Consider the following 22,571-nt stretch of genomic DNA (forward strand, 5'->3'; position numbering starts at 1 on the left):
TGATGGGTGTGAGGGGGGTGACAGGGTTGATGGGGTGCAAGGGGGTGCTGTGTCTGGCTGCAGGGGGGCTTTGCTGGGATAACCCCCCCACAGCATCAGGGCTGTGCTCCCCACTCATCCTCAGTGCCTTTCCCTTGGAGCTCAGGGTGTGCTCTGCTGCTCCCTCACACACAGCACAGAAATCAATGGATCAGGGATGGGCAAAGCTGGGTGGCAGCTCCTGCTTTTGCAGGTTTTCCCTCTGACTCCTCTGAAAGCAGGAGGAGTGGCTCCTGTGGAGGTTGTCTGGACTTCGGACCAGCCACAGTCCAAAGGATTATTTGTATTATCCAGGGGATAATGCCAGGAGCCTGGAAACCACCGACTGAACTCATTTATAGGGATTTCTTGCCAAGCAGAGCAGCTCAGCAGATGGGAGCTTGTGGCTGGGTCCCTGGGCAGTGCTGAGAGCACCAAGATCCTCCTTGGGAACCACTTCGGGGTTTCCAGGGGAGATGGAAGAACCTGAATCCAATCCCAGCAAAGGAGCTGGGTTTTTCTGGTGACACCCAGGCTGCCTTTTCAAGCAGAATCCTTTCTGCAAGAGCTGCCTGGGCCAGCTGGGAGCTCCAGCAGCTCCAGGAGCTCAGCTGAGCGAGCTGCTCTGTACCCAAACTCTGTAAATCTCTCACTGAAACTGAGCTCTGAGAATGAGATTCTTTGGCATGATTTTGAAATAGTGAATATCCTCAAATTTAATTTTGGTGGCGGGGGCTTTTTTGCCTCCACACGGAATTTTTTCAGCAATTTTCTAATTTCAGACCTTTTGTTTTCCTTGTCACGTGCCAGCCCTGACCAGAGCTGTGAGGTGGTACCTATGGACACTCCTCAGGCATTTCACAGCCTCAGGAAACTCTCAGCTCTTGAAAGGCTTTGGAAAACTCTTTGTCCTGGTTTTACTTGGCAAATCCTAGTCAATTGTCATGAATTTCTGTTTTCCTCAGCACTAGCTTGCTGCCCACAAATGGAATGACAGTAACTCCCTCTCCTTTGGAATTAGGGAATTTCATCCATCGTTTCTTTTCCTGAGAAATGTTTTGATGTTTTAGCAGGATGTGTGTTTTCATCTTCAAGCTTAAGTTTGGTCAAAACAATAAAAATGTATTTCTTTCCCTTCTATATTATAATTATTTCATTTCCTACTTTCTCTAGTAGCTTTCTTGTTTATTAATGAGGAAATTAGTTTAGGCCTTATTTCTAAATATCATTTAATAAAACTTAGGATGTCAGGGTTGGACCAGATGAGCTCTGGAGGTCCTGGGCAGCCCCAACCATCCTGTGAAAATTGTCTGTAAGACTCCTGAGGATACCAGCAGTGGGTGGGAGCAGAGTCCCCTTTGTAGCAGTCAGTGGGAACCTGGTCACTGGCTCCTCTGGTGTTGAATATCCCTGTTTTATTGTACCAAAGGCTGTGTGACAGGAGCTGAGATCTGACATGGACCAGGACTCATTTGGTTTTCATCCACGTGGGAAGAGGTTTATTGTTGATGGAACACATGGGTCCTTTCCCCCATCCATATCCTAGAAATCCAAAGGGCAGTGAGAGCCTGGCCTCTGAGCAAATCCTTAATAGTCCCTAGCACTGCAGTATAGATGAAGTTCAACCTTGATAATTTGCTAAATAAGTCTCTATTTCTCCACTTGAAGGTGCCTTAGGGAAGCTTGAACGAAGACGTCAATTTTTCCTTAATTTTCTTGAAATATCTCTATTCAAGAATAGGTACTTCTTGCTCATTCAAGACACTTTTTATGAAAATTAAATGAAAGTGCTCCAGCCATACTTCCCAGTCTACGTTATGAAAATATGATTTATGTAGAAGTGTTGCCTCAGGAATCAAGTCTTTAAAGCAATAGGAACTTTTTTAGCATTCCACCTTCCCAGACACACCGTCACCTCGTGGCTGGCTCTCCTTAGCACAGGAGCCTCTCTGAGATATTTCACTAATTCCCTTGATTAATCTCTGTCAGGTTTGTTTGCAACTCTAAAATATTTGCAAACTCTAAGCACTTCAAAAAAAAAAAAAAAAAAAAAGCCCTTAAGTATTCACCAGTGTGTGCTACCCTGTTCTCTATGAAGCCTCCTCTGCAACTGGGATTTTTAAATCCTGAGGCAACCTAAATGCCTGAAGTGTGATTAATTCCTCCCTGTCTGAGGGATGCACTCAGGAGCTGGCATATTACTGTCAGGGAGCTCTCTGCTGGGTACTTAAAAGCAAGATTTGTTATGTCCTTAGCTACACTTCCCAGAAGTAGGGAAGGGACAGGGTCTGTGTGCTCCTGGGGTGCCTCCAGCTGGGTCCTGAATTGGGGCTTGGCAGGACCAGAGCCAGGATTTGCTCTCCTGGGTCAGGATCAAGATGAGGATTCTTGGTGGACTCAGGTGGCACTTCTGAAGCACATAATACAAATAATAATAATAATTGCCAGTTCTGGCTGTTCTTAAATTAACGGAAGAACGGGGGAAATGCTGATAATAGTTAAAAATGCTGATAATAGCTAAGCACTATAAAAATACTGCCACGTGCTTGGAAATGGCTTCAATGTTTGTAGTTTCCCCTTTCCATTTGGGTCTGTTCTGTCCTATCTGCTGTATTTCTTTTTTCCCCTGTTTGTGCTCATGCTGTGCAAGATGGAGCTGGCTTCTGCCTGACTACTGGGACTGCTTGGGTTTTACATCCTGAGAACTTGCTAGGAGCAGGGTCCCTCTGAAATCTCCACAGAGCTACAGTTCCTGTGCACAAGTACAGGTTAAGGTCTGAGAGCCCATGAGGTCACCTCCAGCAGAAGGAAATGAGGGGGCCTGGGTTGTTTTCTCTGGGTTCCATTTTCCTCTGCTGGTCCTGGAGCACTGAGAGGGAGGAAGGATGCTGGAGGAGTCCGTGTCCTCTCCAACATGACCCTTTGGTACCTTCCTGTGCATCACACAGGAATACAGCACCAGGACCCTCAAAACATCACCCCCCTGGTGCAGAAACCATGAACGGGCAGAACCCTCTGCAGAAAACTCCTGGAAATGGAGGATCCATCACTCCCTTTGGCACCAGAGGGCTTCCAGTCTGTGAGGTGAATGCCACGAGCTTGGTGGGAATGGGTGACAGGAGGAAATAAAACTTCAGGTGAAGAAGTTTGATGTTTCTGTGGTTTTGTGCTGGGAAAAGTTTTCCGTGTGCTGGTGCTATTTGAGAATTTGTGGAATTGCATTTTAAATTATTTGTCAAGGGCACCTACAGTCTGGGAAATGTATTATTTTATGTTTTATAGGCTGGAATCTAAATAAATAAATGTGGTTGAGAGCTCAAATGACTGTCTGCACAGTGTGCAGCAGCAGTTAAAATGCTTTGGTGCATTAAAAGTATGGAATATATTACAGCAGCATATTGAACAATGGTACATCTCATCTGGAGCCATGCATTCAATTTGGTTTGCCTACCCTAAGCTATAATTAAGATTGACAAGGTTATCCAGAGAGGAGAATAAATATTGCAGGAATTTTAGTTATGTTGACACATGACTAAGGAGCTATAAGAAATTTAATTTCTGGACCACAAATGTGAACACAATTAAGAGAAGTCTCCTTCAGAAACATGGAGGGGGATATTGGGGAAGACATGCTCAGGCTGTGAGCTCTTCAGCTGGGTTTTGTGCTGCTTTGGTGGGGTCTTTGTGCTGGTTCAGCAGTTGTTGTTGCTGCTTTTAAGGAGAAAGAGTATTTTTTGGTAAAAAAAACATCCTCTTAGCAGCATGGCTCTGGGGCAGGTGCTGCTCAGCCTTTACACCACAGCCAGTGCTTGTCAGATGGATGTGGAAATGTAGCTCCCCAGATCCCTGCAGCTTTTCTTCTCCCCATCTACTCCTACAGCCTCTCCAGCTTATCTGTTGCTTTCTTTTTTTTTTTTTTTTTAAATGAAATCTTTCATTCCTCTTTCCCCCAGGGCTACCCACCTACGTCCTATTTTAAGATCTATTTTCAGCTCACTCTAGCAATTAACACACAATATTGCAATAAGTCTGGGCAGCAGAATTATTGGGTCATTTCACTGAAGTGTCCATTATAGATAAATATGCAATCAGGCATCTGTGGCAGTGCCCAGAGTCAGCCCTCCATTATCCTCCAGTACATGGATAGCCATAAATACACTTCTCTACACACAAACAGAATTTGTATTAAAAATACTGGAAATAATTAAGCCAAATTTTCCCCCTTCTTACAAGCACAGGGCTTGCACTGTTGTTAATTTGAGCTGAGTGTGTGTAACAGTTAAAAGTGAGGTCACTATTTTTCCACAATGATCTGCAAATATGTAATCTGTGTGCAATTACCTGCCTAAATTCTCTGCCTTGGATGAACAAAACCAAGAGGCCAAACATGGTTACTGCTAAAACACACCAGGGTCCAGATCTCCACCCTCTGTGGGACTGATCCCATCCTTCCAGCTGATGCTGTAGGATTTTCCTGGCCATGCCATGGGTTTTCTTGTTGTACATCAGACCCTGGCAGAGGGGCACAGCCCTGCACACCCCAGGGCTCCCCCAGGCCCCAGATCTGCAGCCCTGGGGCTCTCCTTGGGTCTCTGCTCAGAAACATGAGGGCAGTCTGTTCTGATTGATCAGATTTTATATAATATTTGTTACCTTATTTAATAAATGAAACAAAAAAAACCAAAAAAAGCCAAACCCACAACCTTCTTGCAGCCATCTCTGTATCATCACAGTGAAATCAATGAAGGTTCTGATCTTGAGCAGTACCAGTTGCCCAGCAGAACATCAGCCTGACATCTGCAGAGCTAAATGAAAATAAACATTTTCTGTGGCAGTAACAAGGGGGTTGGGTCCAGTCTCTTGATGTTTTATCCTTTTAGGCAAAAAATAGTGTGGCTCATGTGCTTGGCTTTGGGCCCATCCAGGGGATTTTCCCTGGGGTTTCTGCCCTGGAAACCTGAGTTTATTGTCTCTCCTATTGATAGATCAGCTTGAGTTATTGACTTTGGCCTGGCTGTCCTGAAAAAGGAACCAGATCTCAGCATTTTGTGATGAAGATGTGGCTTTAAGAGATGGAAAAGAGGTTAATGCCTGTGTGTGTGTGTTCTTTATGGGAACGTTTTTTGTTCTGCAGATCTTGCTTATGAGAGACAAGCTGATTAATCTCACTCCTGTGTGGCTCTCAGATTAATATCCTCCCCCTGTCTCTGCTGGTGCAATCCAAATGTTTTGGGCTTTTGGTGTTGTTTTTTTTTTTAAATACTGAAGAGGTGCAGAGCAAATCTTTTCCAACCAGCTCACCTCCAGGGCTGGCTGTATTCCACCTGGAACAATTGGAATATTGTATTCTTGGAACACTTGATAAATCCAGTTATGGATTTCCAGTGCACTCAGCAGCACTTGGGCAGAGCTGGCACTGCCAGGGGGGAGTTCTCACCTTTTTTATTCTGTTGCTCAGGTAAAATCTTTGCCCCTGGTTTTTATGTAAAAATGGGTCTGCTTCTAAAATATTGGTGGTAAGAGGGTGAAGCCTTTGCTCCTGCTCAGTCAGGGTTTGGGGGTCAGAGGGAGCTGGTGTGAGGGGTCAGTCTGGGCAAGTGCCATGGGGAGGTTCTGCCTGGAGCTGCCATTATTTCTGCCCAAAAAGTGGTCAGGTTTGGGGTTGGTTTGGTTGCCTTCTCACCCCCAGCACTCTGAATCCTGCTCACCTCCCAGAGCCAAACTGGATGCTCCCCAGTACCTTCAGGAAAGGCTGTGCTGGGCCACCAGCTCTTGCCTGCCCCAGGGACTGGAGAAGGAAACACATTTTTGCCATTAATTTAAGTAAACACTGATAAAGAGATGTGTCTGTGTGTGTCCAGTGAATTGAGAAGCAGGATAATGTTGCTGTGCTCCTGTTCCCTGAGCAGTGTCCCTGATGCTCATCAGAGCTGCTCAGTCCCAGCAGGAACAGGGCAGGCAGAGGGGAGAGGATTTCAGGTCCTGCTCCTGCCTCCTGATGCTGCTCCTGTAGCTGCTGTTTATAAACCAAGTGTGTACTCGGCTGTTCTCTGGCCAGCAATCATTTTACTTGTCAGAACTGCATAATCAGACATAATTTAAGCTAAAAACATACAGAGAAAAGTTCGTGGCTCTTCTGTCTAAATGCAAATTCGAATGTGCATTACGTGTTCTCCACTGTCATTACCTGACTGGTGAATGCACTCAGCAGCTTAATACACCTCAGACAGAGGTTATCAATAATTGATTCCTCTGATAAAAGTCTGTCTGTTCTGATGGGAAGTTGGTAGCTTTTGAAAGATGCGATTCTGGCTTTCCACATCTTCTACAAGGGGAAAGAACAGGAGACATATTTTGAACACAAATAAGGAGGCTGGATGTTTAATTCCAGGGAAAAACATAAAGGGACAAGAAAAAAGGAATTCCCCCAGGTTGTTGCCATGAAAAAGCTGGTTGGTAGGTGATGTGCTGCAGAGCAGCTCCTGGTTACCCGGTGGTTATGCAGATGTTGTCAGGATGCACCAAGCCCCTGTGGATGGAGCAGGGGGAGGTCACCTCTGGAGAGGGAAATGGCACCAGTGATGCTGGGAACAGCTGCAGTCTGTGTGTGTCAGTGTGTGTCAGTCTGGAGAGGCTGCTCACCCTTCCTGGGATGCTGGCAGATGCCATTTCTCTGCACCCAGTGAAGGGTACCCTCAATTTATGTGAAATTAAAATAAAACTGACACTTCCCACTTCCCACTCCCTTCCCCACAAAAAGCTGGACCAAGCTGTCTTTCACCATCCCTCCCAGCCTGGGCTGCTGGATGGTTCTGGAATGACTTCCAGGGTGACTGTAAGCTTGTCCAGCAGTCCATGGCCAGGATCCTGCCCGTGGGCACTGTTCAGGTGGGGCAGTGTTAGGTGCTGGGTGCTGCTCTCCCCCAGGCAATGCTGTTGTAGCTCTGGGGTGAAGTCCTGCCCCTGCTGAGCTCATCTGCAGCCTGCAGAAAGCTTAAAAAAAAGCAAAAACCAAACCAAACAACGTTCAACCTATTGGCAGTACAGGGACAAAAAAATACACCAAGTCAAGGCACAACATTTGCAGACCTTATGATATATTCAAGGCATCCTCTCAGATTTATCATAACCCATTCTTAAAGTCAGTCCAGTTTAAAAGACCTCCAGAAGCCAAATCTTCTTGTTTTACTCTCTTTGCCAGAGGAAGAGCCTGAGTGCTGCCAGCCTTGCTGTGCTGCCCATGCTGCCTGCCTGGCTCAGCCCAGGGTCACAGGGCAGCACTGTCCTCACCATTGGTACCACCAGATGAGGGACAGGAAGCCTCTGTTTCTGTGGGTTTCTTCCAGAGAGACTTAGCACCCCCTGAGCTAAGATCTCAGGCAGGTTTGTTGTCTGCCAGTGATTTCAAAGCCTCCTTGTTGTAATTTGCCATCCCAGAAGGAAGCACTTTATCTGAATCTGTTCCATTATCTTGCATGGTGAGACTTCCTTAAATCTTAACTGTGAGCAGTGTAGAAGGGATTGAATCCAGGATATATCCTTGAAATGCTGACAACCCAGGATAGCAGCCCTGGGATTTGGAGACCTTCAGATCCAGACCCTGGGAAGCTCTGGTGGGGACCTTCCCATCCATCTGGGTGCTGAGCAGAGCCCAGCAGGAGGGTTCCTTGGCTGGTGAGGCCTTTTCCCAAGGGAGTGCTGGATTCCTTCCTGCTTACACCAGCACCACACACATGTGAGGAGGAGCTGTGATGGGGAGGGACACTGCCAGCCCCCTGAGACCCCTCCACAAGGGCTGGGGTGGCCCAGAGTACCTGCCCCACACTGAGACCCCATATCTGCCCCAGGAGATGCTTCATAATATTATTGATGATGGGTGAGCAGGGGTTGTGGATGGCAACTGCAGCCTGAGACATCTCTGTGCCAGGTCCTGTGTCTGCATCAGCCAGCACAGCTCCTTCCAGCACCTTTTCTTCATCTTTTAAATAAAGGGAAGGAGTTATTCATCCTGAAAGATTCATTATAGCAAAGGGCTGCAGCACAATTAAATTTGCCTTTTTTTCCCCCAAAATTTATTACTAATATTGCAAACAGCAGTATATCAGCCATCTAAATGTACCAGGAGGCAAACACGGGAGAAATCATGGATCAGCCTGAGTAGAAGTCACATGAATTGAGTTATTTAGCTATTGGTTTGGGGGGGAAATTCTATTTTGTGAAAGCCTTTGAGATTTTTTTAAAGTTTATTTTCATTCTGCAGAGGGATGAGAGGTTCCTGCTCAAATATTTTCACAGTGGAATTGTGGAAGTGGCCTTGGCTGGCAGCTGCAGGTCTGCATGTGTCACCCCTCCTGCCAGGCAGGAGCAGGGACCTCAGCCAGAAATCCTCCTGAGTCTGGAGGAGGAGTTAAACCTGGGCTGAGCTCCTGTCAGGACCTCCAGGAGGATGGAGGGTGCCTGCTCTGCCCCTGCCCTGCTTTGCAGGAGGATGAAATGCCCACCCCTGCTCAGGCTGCAGAGCAGCAGCTGCCAGGAGATGGGTTCGTTGTCCAAGTGCCAACCTGCACTACAGGATGCCAGAATGTTTTCATTTGGGTGGTTTTTTAATGTTTTAATGGATTTGCTTCCCATTCTTCCAAGCACACAAACACCAACCCACTGCCCGGGGTTGCTTCATGGGGCGGGGACCCTGAGATCCAACCCTGCAAACCCTGAGTGGCAGCACAGGGCAGGGGGCTCAGGGACCCCCAGGACACAGCAGTTCCAGGTGGAACTGCTAATTTTTGCTTTGTTTCTGCTTGGGTTTTGAGCAGTTCCTCCTGTGCTGAGCGTGCAAAGAGAAGTGAGTCCAAACAAAGCCCAGTTGTAAGGGTGGGCTCTAAGCAGCAGCTTCACTGGCAGAAATGTTTGAGAATCATGGAATCCTTTGGGTTGGAAAAGACCTGTAAGATGCTCAGGTCCAGCTGTTAACCCAGCACTGCCCATGTCCACCACTGTCCCATGCTCCTGAACTGGTTCTGCCTGGGGAACAGGAGCCTGGGCCACTTGGCCTCACTGGAAATGCTCCTGCTCACCAGGGACCCTTCTCTATCTCTGTCTTCATCCTCAGTGTTTACTGGTTTGAGCTGGGTGGCTGTGGGAGGAGGTGACCCCCCAGAAACGGGGCTCAGGGAGCTCCCCCAGCATCAGGGCTGCTCCTCTCCCTGGGAGGAGCCCCAAGGGAGAGCATTTCCTGAGGGTGGGATGCTTTCCCACAAGGAACCCTGCAGAAATCTGCTTTGCTGCTGAGTCCTCCCACAGTGGGTCTTGTGCCAGGTGTGTGGGGGTGCCAGTGTTTGGGTTCAGGGCTTCAGTTTTCTTTGTTTTGGCTCTGCTTTAAAATGTTTCTGTGCAGCAGGCTGGTTGAACTGCAGGGAGATAACTTGGTTGCCTTGGTTAGATGGTGCAGGTACCTCTGTGGCTGGTTATTTATTTATTTATAAACTTGCCATCTCTGCTATAAAAAGATTTGTAATACCCCAATAATAAATGCATTCATCACCACATCTTCTGTAATCACCGCTGTTCCTGAGCTGCTATTTGGCACTCATTAGCTGAAACTCCCATTCACCTATAATTTATGAGAAGCATACAATTATGTGTTATCACTACTTCAAGTGATTACTACACTGTATGTTTTTAAGATAATGGCACGAAACACTCGGTGATGAATTGCACCTCTCCAGGTAGCTTTGCATCTGCCTTTAGCTCTATTATTTTACTTAAACCAACCTGGAGAGCACAGCGTGGCAGGGCTGGGGTTTCCTCCTGGGAGAGGAGCCCCGGGTCAGTGCTGATCCAGTGCAGGGTCACCCAGCACACAGGCAGCTCCTGCCCTCTCTGCTGCTGGGACAGGTTGTATTGGATGGAAATGCTAAACCCCAACTTGTTTGCACTTGGGAAGAAGGGTTTTTCATTAAGCCTTGTTAATTAAAAAAAAAAAAAAAAAAAAAAGAGACTACTCAGGAACAAAATGTGAAGCATAAAAAATTATTATTATTTATTACTACTTTATTATTATTGTTATTAATAATAAATCTCCAGCAGCTGTAGGCTGTGTCACCGTGTCCCTGGAGCGGTGTAGGCAGCACCCACAGGAGAGACCTCAGAGCACCTTCCAGTGCCTGGAGGGGCTCCAGGAAAGCTGGGGAGGGACTTGGGACAAGGACCTGGAGGGATGGGGACCCAAGGAGGGTGTTGTGTGGCTGCAGAGTGTGACAGCCACCCCAGGCCCATTCCTGTCCCCTGGGGTGTGTCACTGTCACCACCTCCTGCTGTGAGCCCTCTTTTTTTCCAGTGCTTATTGTGCCCGTGTTTTGTTTTTGCACTAAAAATAAAGGCTGGTGGAACTGCTCTGCAATGGAAATAACCCTGTTAATCAGTATCATGGCTGTTTTAATTCAGTTCTATGCTTCTGGATGCTGGAATCCTGCAATAGCACGCTGTGCTGCTGAACATTTGGATGGTAGTGTGGTATTTCCATGGACCTGATGTTTCCTCATCCTCTAGGCACAATCCTTTGCCTTGCCAGGGTCTCAGAGCTTATGTTGCTTCTTATTCCTTTAATTTGTGTTACAGTGTTGTGTGGCAAAAACAACCAGGGGGGAGAAGCACTGCCATCTGGGTTGGCTTTCACCATCAGAAGGAACAGCTGACCTCTCCCTATAAAATAAACACGCCTGGCTCTTGGGTGTTCAGAGACCCTTCTCCCTTCAGTGCAAAATAATAAGGACAAAACCGTGCAGTGAATTGTTTCCAAGGAACTGGCAAATTTCTCCACCGTAATTTCTGGAAGTCAGTGTTTCTGTGTCACAAATTGGTAGGAAGTAAGGAACAGCAAATGAAGCAGCCAGCCCCTTTTTTAACATTTCAAATAATGTGATAAAGCTGGGAGTTACTCTCTGAAAATGAAACCTAGACTACCAGAACCAATAATGTTGTGGGATGTTGTTTCTGAGCCTGCAAAGAGAAAAGATTGTGTGCTTCCCAGAAGTAATTAATTAATAACCAATAATCCTTAGCTTTAAGTTACACTGCTTTGTTTGTTTAAATATGAAGATAATTATAAAAACATGTTAATTTAGTGCAGCTGTGCTACTAATGGTTTCTCTGTCCTTGCCATGGAAGAAAAGCATTTCTGTGTGGCAGGAGGGAAATACAGATAATGGCCATGGCTGGTGGAGATGATGGATGTTAGAGGCCTGGAAGGACTGGATGGGTTGGCAGGTGCTGAGGTTGGAACCCATACAGCTTAACATTCAAATAGCATCAGCTGCTGAGCAAATTGCATTTAAAATGCTGTAGAAGGAGCACGATAAACAATTTTGCTATTAATAACTAATTTTCTGCTCGTTTTCAATTTAAAATGTTTCAGCTGCAGGGATTGCTTCCATGCTTTGCCAGCAGAGAGATTTCCTGGAATTTCTTAAAGCATCTCAAGGCAGATGAGTTCATAACCCCGAGGAGCTGGGGATGGGTGGGGAAGAAGAGGGATTCTGCTTTCTCTCCAGTTGCTTTGCTCTCTGCTCTCCCTCTGCCTTGGCTTTTGTTCCAGCAGCTTTGTCCTGGCCAGCTATAGAGCAGAAAATCTGATGGGTTCTCCTGCTTAATAAACTACACATGGATGCTCTGGAGTGGTGGAAGTGGCCCGGGAGCAGATCAGGGAGGTTAATTATGCTAATCACTCATGAAAATGCAGGTAGCACGGATCCCCATCTATTGCAGGCAGATAAAAAGCTCATACTCTTATCTGTTCTTTTGGAAAAAAAAGCCTGTGAGTCAGCAAATATTTAAAGAATTATCTTGGTTTCTCCCTGAGTTTGCAGATCTCCAGCTGGGAGCTGCCGGTTTAGGAAGCAGGGAGGGGTAGGAGGGCAGGAGGTTTGGGAAGAGCTCCCCATGCAAAGGGGGCAATCCCGGGTGTGCTGGATGAATCCCTGGCTCCAGGCACGGGAATGTCTGGGAATGTCTGGGGAACTGTGAGGGGAGGAGCAGGGGCAGAGGGACCCAAACCACGCCGCGATTCTACGGATCTCAGCCCCGAGGGGTGATGCCAGGCAAAGCAAAGTGATTGACCTTTGGCTGCCAAGAGGTTCGGGCTTTAAACTGGGGTTAAACCCCCCCTGCCAGGCCTCCCCTCCAGCCTCATCCCGCTGTGCGGGGCTCGGTCCCATCCGCACACGCTCGGCTCCCTCTGCAGGACAACGCAGAATGCGGAAACTGCGCGAACGCGGAGCGCTGGTTGACTGGGGACCTCCTGACAGCTCGGGACACCCCGTCTGGGGAGGGATCCGGAGCTTCAGGCCTGGGGACAGCTGGGGCTCAGTGCCCACCATCCATCGGTGCCTCAGGTCCCCCAAAGGTCTGAGACTGCTTTGGGAATAATAAAAAACAGAGCTGTGATGGTAACAAGCAGCTCCCCGGGTTTTTGTGTGGAAAGAATCCCCTGCTCTGAGCTGTAGTAGAAGTGAGGAAGCTGATGCTGATCACAAAAGTAAAAGGGTCACCTCTGATTGCACCCGAGTTGTTTTTATTGTGCGGAGAAGGTTCCTTAGTGTGCCAACTTTTAAGATGCTCTGTAAGAAGAAACCAGAGATGGCATTTCCCAGATTGGCAGTAAAGGGCTTTGCCAAAAGTCCTGAGCAGGTTTCTGGATTGATTTTTCTGGTCCTGGCACTGGGATGTATAATTTTTGTGTTCTGAGCTTCAGGGTGTTTTTTCAGGCTGACCCCTGGCCCTGGTGTTTCTCTCCCCTTGCTGCTGAGCTCAGAGCCAATCTTCCTCCAGGCAGAAAGCACCACAGCAGTGCTGGGCTCCTGCAGGTGTTTGCTGTGTTGGAGGAAGGCAGCTGCAACTCCAAGCCAAGAGCAATTTCACTGGGAAGGAAAGATGCTGCAGTAAGCAGGAAAACTCTGTTCAGTGCTTCCCATCAGCTTTGGGGAGCTGTCACCCACTGCAAGACGGGGGCTGCTGCCACCCACCCATCCCCTGTGGGCACCTCCCAGCTCCCACAGCACCCACAGCACCCACAGCACCCACAGCACCCTCAGCACTGCTGGCACCCAGCTGCAGAAACATGAGAGCCCAACTCTTCCAGGTTTGCAGGGGAAGGAAAGGCTTCCAGGACCTTCCCATGGAGAGGGAGCTGTTAAGCTGAACCCTGGGGGCATTCAGAGAGCTTTACTGGTTAGATCCACAGTGGGGTGAGTCCTGCTCTGACCTGGACCCTGTGTGATCCCCCCTGAGGTTGGTTGTGAAGGACAGGGAGTCTGCAGGACTCTGGTGGCACTGCCCCTGGCTCCTCATCCTTGCTGTCCCACCCAGGGAGGGAGTGGAGCAGAGAGGGATGAGGTGGAGGCACCCCGTGGGGCTGGATGAGGGGGTTAAAGGTTTGCAGGGGTTGAATTTATGGATTTATCAGACAGCAAAAAATTTCCTTCTCCTTTTTGCTTTGTAACCCAAGTCAAGCAAGTAGCTGCACATGAAGTGAGGATAATGGGGGCTTCTGGTCCTACCTGGAGGAAGATGATTTCCATTTGAAGTCCCACCCAAGGTGTCACCCCAGTGAGTGTGGGAACCCCTGTTCCCAGACATCAAACATCCAAGTGATGTGTGGAGCAGGGAAACACCTGTGGGATGTATGGAAACATCCACGTGACACCTGGAACAGGGTGAAGCCTTCTGGGCAACCCCACACAGGTTGTCTTAGGGGCAGTGAGGGGGTATCTCCAACCCTGGCTGTGCCACCAAGGTGCTTGTGGGAAGAAACCAGAAGAAACCATGTGCAGCTTTAATTAAGCAGCTGGGAAGAACTGTTGTGGCTTTTTTTTTTTACAAAGATTAATAGGTCTGTGCTTTAATTATGGGGAAATAATAGAGAAGAGAGCTGGGGAAGTGGGAGGTGTCAGAAAGAGAGGATTAAAAACTTTAAGGAAGCTGGGTGAGACTGTGTTTCTCTGTACTTACAAATTACAGAAGCTCATCCCCGTTAATAATGATCAGGAAAATAATAAATTGCCTCCAGCCGGATGTGACAGCTAACATTAAAATCTATTTTTTATGCTTGTTGAGTAGAGAATTTCTGATTACAATCATCAGTTAAAAAATAAATTGTTCTTTTATCCAGTCTTCTAAGTTTAGAAATAGAATAATTATCTCCTGAGTTCAGCTCTAGTTTAATCAATACTTTTCCAAGCAAAGTAAAGGTAAAAAGAGCAAAAGTCACATATTAGTTAATGATTGTAATGCCTGCTTTAATTGTGCTGCAGTGCTATTATTAACTCCTAAAAAGAACTGCTCCTGTGCATAGGTTTTTAAAATTGCATTGCAGAAAATGCTGCCACGATGTGCAGAAAGTTTAAAAAACAACAAAGTGTAAGGAGAGGGGAAGGAGGAGAGGGAAGGCTACCAATATTTGCAGTTTTTACAGGTTATAATCCTTTCAGTAAGTTTTATCCCATATAATACTGTAAAACATCTTTTATTGTTGGACTGCACTGGAATTTCCACCATTGATGGGTGGTAACCAGCTGTGGAGAACTCTGCACCTCCAGTACCCTGCTCCTGGGGATTTGTGTGCCCTGATCCATGGAATCACTCCCTGTACTCAGGGAGTAGTGTGGATGTACTCCACACACACAGGCTGGGCTTGTCACACTGCACATGCACAGAAAAACTGCTGCTTCATAAGGAATTATAAAGACAAGGGGAAAAAGCAAAGCAAAGCAAAGCACCAGCCCTGCATCCAAAGGGGAAATCCCCTGATTTGTCCTGATTTCTGCGGGGAAGCTGTGGGCAGAGCAGGGGTGGGTGAAGGTCTGCAGAACACTTGGGAGCAGGAACTGTGCCTGCAGAACTGAGGAGTGATTTGCAGACAGAAAGGGCTTCAATTCCTTAGATGAGAGATCATTCCTGAGGGGAAGCATTTGGTTGCTTCTTCCACGGGGTAGATCTGCACATTCCCAGCTGAGTCTGGGATGTGGGGGGTCAGTCCAGCCCAACTCAGCCACATTTTCCCATCAGTTCCCTCCCACTGTGCTGGGGAACCTGCATGGCCCTGAGGAAAGGTAGAGACAAGTGCTGTGGGGTATTGAAGGAGCTTCTCTGAGGTACAATGCTTAATTTGTTTTCAGTGAACCCTATTTTGCAGTATTGGGTTTTCGTCTGAAGCCAACGTGATTCCAACATACAACATGAATAGCTTTGCTTTGCTTCTGATGAGAATTCCTCTTTGGTCTTTAATAATAACAAAAGTTGTCAACTTTCATGAATTTTTTTTCAACTTTTCCTTTTAAGCTAGGCTAAATTTTATTCTGACAAGCTGCAGAGAGAGCAGGGAGTTTGAGGCTGGGATTGTGTGTTGGGAGAGGAGGAGGATGGTTTTCTCTCCTGTGGGGAGAAGCCATAGCACCAATGCTTTCTTACAAGTTTTTTGGTGTGTGCATGCATACCAACAAAGGGGGAGTTCAGTAAAATGGGAAATGGTCCCTGACACTTCAGGCTACCTTCCAAAATATTCATTTATGACAGACTGTCTCCAGCTGATGCAGAAACAGCAGCAGAAAAGAAACGCATTGTGGAAAACATCTGAGGTTTCTCTGCTTCTCCCCAGTCTCCTGTTCATTAGAAGAGATTTGAAAACATCCATGAGACTTTGAAAGTGGCTCCTTGTCTTCTCTGAGTGGGACCAGACCCCACCAAACTCTTCCTGCAGGGATTCACAGGTGTCAGCCACACTCTTGTCCTCAAAGTGATGCTTGCCTGTGACATACCAGTTCTCTGCTGTATAAACTCTGATTTTTTTTTTGTCCTGCATCACATGCAGCTTCTCTTAGAACCCTTTCAGATTTCATGTCGAGATCATTAATTAAATGAACAGTTATATTCATGATCCATTTCTGAAGAATTTCAGCCTGATGCTTCTAGTTTCTTATTCCTAAAGGGAATGTCATTTTTCCCCTTAAACAATACCACCATATGTCTAAGCCACAAAATCACCGTTTTCTCCCACCTAAGTTTCCATAGTTGTGCTATTTTAATGTTTTATCAAAGAGATGAGATCTATTGCATTCTCCTCTTCTGTTGGATTTCCTTCATGTAAAAAAACCCCTTTTTATCAAAGAAAAACGTCCCATTAGTCTGTTGCACTTTGTATTACTTTCCTTCAACTTTCAACATCGTTGTAAAGCCTTGAATTCCATAGTGGGCACGGTGCTTAGCCTGAAATTTGCCTGATTCACTCTCTACATTTCTTGAAGGTCGATGATATGGTTATGATTTCCCAGCCACAGCATCACTTTTGGATTTTTTTAAACAAACCCCCTATATCCTGGATTTGCAGTTTCATGCTTTCAAGCATGAGTCCCTCAAGGCTTTCCTCTGCCCTTGACTCCATTACCTGCTCTGCCTTTTCTCATGAACTGGGCTGTCACCTCTGTGAAAACTCAAAGGTTTTTTGAGCCACAGCTCGGTGTCCTTAACCTCACCACAGACAGGCTCAGTCTCTCTTCCACCAGCTCATGGAATGAGGTTCCTTCTGCATGCTCACACTGTCCTTTTGTCCCCTCACCTCTCAGCCACCCAGAGGGACTGTCCAAACAGGCTGTTCCTCCCAGTCCTCTTCCCATGCCCTCTCCCCATCCCCATTTATCTTTTGCCCAGGGCTCATCTCCTCTCTCCAGTCCTCCTCTGCCCTGCCTGATCACCTGCTGGGCCCGGGTGGCTTTTTTTTTTGGTTGCACATCTACAGAGAAGATTTTCAATTAACGTTGACCTTTAATGCTCCAGCCGGGTTTTTGATCCTCCAGATGGTGAAATGGGTTACAAATGAGATTTTGCAGCATGCCTTGTTCTCTGTGTTTCTCCACTGGTTCATTTCCGAGAGGTTGTAGGGCTGACACCAGCACCTTCAGCTCCCTGTGCCCTCCCCATCTCCGGGGCCAGGCTCAAACCCCCTGGGCTATTTGTGTAGAAATGCTGCCAAACTCTTCAGATATACATGGGTTTGTTCTCAAGCTGTACTATTTACTCATTTTAGAAAAGTGAAGCCTTTGCTTTATGGAGAAATGTCGTTGAGCTAACATTTGGAAGGGCAAGAGCCTGCCTGGAGTAGGGCTGCTCCTGGTGGCAGGGCTGTTACTCACCCAGCTCCACCCAGGTGACTCTTTCACCCCAACAAGCACTGCTTTTAGTTACTGCTCTAATTATAAAACAGCTTAAGTGTGGCATAATACACCTTTGTTTGAGTCACCAGCATATGAAAGGTATTTTTAAAAACCCTTTGTAGAACTATGCTTTAGATTTCGTGGCTGTTACCAGCAGGGAAATCCCTGGGCACTGAATGTAGGTCTGTGTGAAACATGGTGGCCTGGACATGAGTAGCAAGGAAAAACCTCATAGCACTTTGAAAAGAAAAGAAGTATCAGTTTGGATTCTAAGATGCCCTTATTGTTTTATGAAGAAGTTTATTGTGTGTTAGGAGAAGGGCACTGAGTCTGCACAGGGCCAGGTGGCTGCTCCTGACCCATTGCTGGGGAGAAGGGGTGCTGCCATGAAACCATGCAGTCCAGCTCAGAAATAATTAAGGCTTTCTACCTCCTGCTCCACTGGCACTCAGCAGGAAAATGAGAAAGGGAGGACAGAGAAATACATTTCAGTTTATTGTGTGTTTGTAACGCAGGCTTTTGGCTTTATCATGGTTTGGGAATTAACAAATGGTTTGTGTTTTGAGGTTCAACTCAACACCTTGTAGCTGCTCTCAGTCTGAAAATCAACAGCAGGTTAATGTCTTCCAAAGTTCCTGCGTTTTGGTGCTCATGGTTTCACCTTCTGTTCCAGGTGTTACTTGGAAGATGGAGCTTCCAAAGGGGCCTGGCTCAACCGTTCCAGCATTATCTTTGCTGGGGGTGACAAGTGGTCTGTAGACCCCCGGGTGTCCATCGCCACGGCAAACAGGAGGGAGTACAGCCTGCAGATCCAGGACGTGGACGTGACAGATGATGGCCCATACACCTGTTCTGTGCAGACTCAGCACACCCCCAGGACCATGCAGGTGCACTTAACTGTACAAGGTAGGTGCCTGAACCCATTGCATTATCCCAGATGTGTCATAAATCCAGGTGTGTGCATGGGGGATGTCAGCTCAGCTCCTTGTAAAGATTTTTTTTGCCCTTGGGTGTGTGTAGCCACAGACTCCATGCCAGTGACTCTGAGCTTCTACAAGGAGATCGTTAGCCCAGAAGAATCTCCACAAACATTTTCTTCCAGCCCACAAGCTGTTTCTTCCTTTCTCAGAGAAAGCTCCCAGTATTATTAGCCAGAACAATTTCTCCATGATACAGTTTTCTGTTCTAAGTGCTGCAGAGCCACAGTGTCAAGTTTACACACGTGGAGGTGACATTTATTCTGTTGTTCCGGGGTGAACAATTCTTAGTTTAGGTTATCTTCATAATGGTTAATGCCCTTGTGCAAGAGGCTAAAAAAAAAAAAAAAAAAAAAAAAAAAAGTTGGTAATTAATTGCACATATAAGACATATAAACAGGAGCTTAAAATTAATTAGGCTAACTACTAGTATACAGAGAAATAATAAGGCAATAGTTAAAAATATGCATAATTATTAAGCAACTGCATTTATATCTGCAGAAATGCAAAGCGTAACCTAAGGCTTTAACTTATTAGTCTTTGGAGTAATCATCATTAACATTTTCTTTTGCATTTTTGTGAGTAATAAAGCAGTGGATGTAAACCTGAAGAATTTAAATGGCAAACTTAATTCCAATGGCACACCACAATCCCTTACAAATTACCTGTGTGAAGCACTTCTCAAACTAATTATTCTTAACCACTGGACCTCTAGACCCCGATGGTTTGTAAGACTGTCAGACTGCTGCTTTGTGGGAGCAGAGTGTGTTTGGTGCATGAAGATCATGATTTTATTAGTACAGCCATTTCTACAGCCTCTGTAAGCCAGAAGCTTCCCCAGGGGGGTGGCTGTGTGAAGTCCCAGGAATGTCCCGTGTGCTGGGGGGTGTTCAGGGACTGCAGAAGGGTTTGTGTGCTGCTGGTTTGGGAAGCTGGAGGGAAGTGACTGCATCAACCACAACTGCAGTGGTATAGATACATAGACTCAGCTACTCCAGTATTATTTCAGTTTCCTTTCGTGTAGGAAGCAAAGCTCCGTGAAGCACAGACAGAACGAATGAGCCATTTCCAAGATAAACGGAAAAAAAAAAATCACTACCCCTGTGTTTTTCCAGTCTGGTTCTTTTGGCATTTAGCATGACAGGGAAGCTGCTGAGCTCCCTGGAGAGAGGTGTCCTGTGTCCACAGCAGGATGCTGCATCCCCCTGGTGATGACTGAGCATTTCTGTCCATGTAGCTATTATTATAGATATTAATAATTACCAGGCATGCAGGGGGGGCCAGGCAGGTCAGATATCAGTCTCCCATGGTTCATCCCACTCAGGTGGGCTCCCACCTTGGTCAGCATTGGGTTTTGCAGGGTAATTCAGCACATCACTCCTCCCCTGTCATCACCTGCTGGTAGAGCCCTTCCTGCTGCAGGGGCAGCACAACAACATTTTATGGAAGCAGGTTTATGTTTCCTTTTAGTTATGATCATGACTTTGCATTTCAGGGTTAGAAACAACAACTGCTACTGGGGAAAAAGAAAATGAAGGGAAGAGTGGGTTTTTTTGCCAAAGTAAAATCGTTGCAACAAAAGGCTGGGTTTCCCTTTACACCATGAATAAATGATCATCATCAGACCTAGAGCAGTACAGGGAAAAAATAGGAGGAAAAGGCAATTTGGAAAGAAAGTCTTGGCCCTTTCCCATTCCCCTGCCCCGCTGGCTGTGCTCTGTGGAGGGAGACTCAGACCCATTAAATGTGTGGAGGCTGATGGTGAGCTCCAGATGAAAAGCTGTGTAAATGTGTAAATCCAGCTCTTGTGGTGTGTGCATGAGCTCCTTCTGCACACACACAGCCAGCTGTCATCCTGAATATCCTCTTCTGCTGCTTGGGCTGAGGGCTTGTGAATATATTCATGTAGGTGTTTCAGAGAATAAATACATTACACTGTGTCAGAGCTGCCTCACTTTCCACGAGTAAAGCACAGAAAAGTGAAGAGGCTGGACACCTCTGCCAGCCTCCCTGGCTCAGACAGTACCTGGCAACTGCTGTGTCCTTGGCAGTACCCATGGTACACTCAATAAATCCATCCTTATTTATTTTTTTGGCTCTTTACAACAATGTCCCAAAATGCAGTTGAAGCAACATGGCAAGAAATGCTGTATGGTCCCAGATGAAACCCCACTGTGTTCTGGTGAATCCGCAGCACTAACCCTGGCTGAGGGGGAGCAGCAGCCTCTCCATCCCAGGGGGATGCAGGGAGCAGTGGGAGCTGCTGGGGCCAGGGGGGTGACTGCAGTCAGACCCAGCTCAAAGCTGAGCTTCAGTCTCCCCCATCCCTGCTCAGACCCCTAACGAGAACACCAAGGCACTTTTAGGGTGTTCCTTACTATGCAGCGAAAACCTTTTGTACCAAGAAAATTAATCACAGAATCGTGGGATGATTTGGGTTGGAAAGAGACCTTCAGGATCATTCATTAAAATAATTCATAAAGAAGGAAAAAGCCCATCATGTCTTAAGCCCACATTTACATCAATGAAAGAAAAGTCTCATGAAAGAGAGGGTGATAATCCAGTTAACTTTATTTCAGTGACCTTATTAAAAGGAAGTAAGAACTATGGATTAATTAAAGATTTGGAAAGTAGGAGTTAATAACTGACTCAATTTACCTCAGTGCCAGATGCCTGGTCTGCAGAGTCCTGAACTGCAGAGGATTTAAACATCAGATGTTTGTCCCAGTGAAGTAACAAAACCCAGTACCTCTCCGCACACCGAATTGCTCACAGGTTTTCCAGCCAAAGGTTGCAGTTTCTGCCATTTCTAATTGACATCGATTCTGTCAGTTTAAATTGCATCCTCCCAGCTGTGTTTCCCTTTCGATTTACAAAAACAAGGAGGCATGTTTGCCACTGTCCTCCAGAATCAACATCACTGCTGGCAGTGATGGGTTGGAGCCCGAAATCTCACAGTCATGGGTCACCCAGGGACAGGGTGAGAGGGACAGGGTGACAGGGATAGGGTCACCCAGGGACAGGGTGACAGGGATAGGGTCACTCAGGTGCCTTCTTTGTGACCCCTGGGAGACAGAGGCCAGAGCAGGGTGTGAAAAAGGCTGCCAAGGGAGGGCTGCCAGGCTGAGGTGGGAATAATGGCTGTGTCTGAGCAAGCTTGGTCTGGTTAATGTGGTGAAGGCAGAGCCTAGGGAGGGTTTTGTTATGGTCATTATTAACCAGGTCGGTTTGGGTTGGAAGGGACCTTAAAGCTCCTCTATCCATGGTCAGGGACACCTCCCCCAGCCCAGGGGGCTCCAAGCCCCATCCAACCTTCAGCACTGCCAGGGATGGGGCAGCCACAGCTTCTGGGGGCAACCTGGGCACCCAGGGGCTCAGCACCCTCACAGCACAGAATTTCTTGTGAATATCCAATTTTTACAGACTTACGAAAAAGATACCAAGCACAGCAGCTAAAGATCAGCAGTGTTAGAGGCCGAGGCAAATACAAGTGAGCCAGAGGTGTGTTTTCAGGAGCGGTGAGGGGAAGGGCTGGGTGAGGTGTGTGTCCGTGCTGTGCCCGAGGGGCTGAGGGATATGACAACAGGATCCCCTTCACCAGGAGGAGCCTGGCCGGGCTCCTGGTGGCAGCAGGGCCGGGATGTGCGGCCATAGCCTGGGCTCAGGGGTGTTTTTTCAGGTCTGTATTTTGCTCTGTGTGATGGATGTCCACGGATGCAACTCGGAGGTGTCAGCAGTCGGTGTCATTCCCCTGTCCCGCCATGCTCCCTCTTACCCCTGCTTCACCCTCTGCCCCCCCAGCAGCCTGGTTCCTGCTGTGTCAGAGCTTCCTGTCGGTTCTGACCCCGGGGGATGCGTGGCACAAACCCTGTCTGACATTGTTTCCCCGACATCTTCATATCTGGCCCAGCCTGGCCCAGGATGGGGGTGTCTGGGCCTCCCCTGGAACCCTCTGGGGCCTGCAGGCCGCAGCTCCCCCAGGCCTGGCAGGGCCTGCATGGAAACCACTCCCTTATCTGTGTAAATGCCTCCTAGAGACCCCCTCAGAAACCACAACCTAAATTTTTTGATTTAAACATGGATAATATTTCCAAAGTAATACTCAAGGCCCTTTTTCTGCTTAATAAACCTCCTTAATGTCCCCTAAATATTAATGTATTGATTTAGTCTCTGCAATGTTTGCAAAGTCTAATTTGTTTCCTCAATCAGGCCAAGAGGGACTTGCATTTGGAGCTAACGAGATAAATCTCACCCAAATTTATTTAAAGTGGGGCAAGATAAATATGCAAAAGACTTCTAAAATCATATAACAACCGCTTCCCAGCTAAAACTGACGATCCATTACTCCTTTAAAGAGCCAGCTCTCGAGCAGGTT

At 47.0% G+C, this 22,571-nt stretch overlaps 1 protein-coding gene and 2 long non-coding RNA genes across 6 annotated transcripts in view; 2 read left to right on the forward strand and 1 right to left on the reverse strand.

Annotated features, from left to right (window-relative positions):
- LOC139798795 (uncharacterized) overlaps positions 1-22,571 on the forward strand; it is a 211,944-nt gene that overhangs the window by 77,813 nt on the left and 111,560 nt on the right. The gene's annotated exons all lie outside the window — the stretch shown is intronic.
- Positions 1-22,571, forward strand: part of NEGR1 (neuronal growth regulator 1) — a 172,694-nt gene that overhangs the window by 56,808 nt on the left and 93,315 nt on the right. For 2 of the 4 annotated variants that reach the window (XM_071749834.1, XM_071749835.1), the window contains exon 2: positions 17,893-18,125. In XM_071749834.1, the coding sequence (XP_071605935.1) occupies positions 17,893-18,125 (233 nt within the window). Of the gene's footprint in view, positions 1-12,225; positions 12,360-17,892; positions 18,126-22,571 lie in introns of those variants that run through there. The other 2 variants (XM_071749836.1, XM_071749838.1) reach the window with 2 other exon arrangements.
- On the reverse strand, positions 18,119-21,031 carry LOC139798796 (uncharacterized). Its single transcript, XR_011726979.1, has 3 exons — positions 20,946-21,031; positions 19,460-19,612; positions 18,119-18,529 (listed from the first exon to the last, which is right to left on the reverse strand). It is a non-coding gene; the product is annotated as an uncharacterized lncRNA (long non-coding RNA).

Source organism: Heliangelus exortis, chromosome 8 (genome assembly GCF_036169615.1).
Source record: "Heliangelus exortis chromosome 8, bHelExo1.hap1, whole genome shotgun sequence".
Taxonomy (NCBI): domain Eukaryota; kingdom Metazoa; phylum Chordata; class Aves; order Apodiformes; family Trochilidae; genus Heliangelus; species Heliangelus exortis.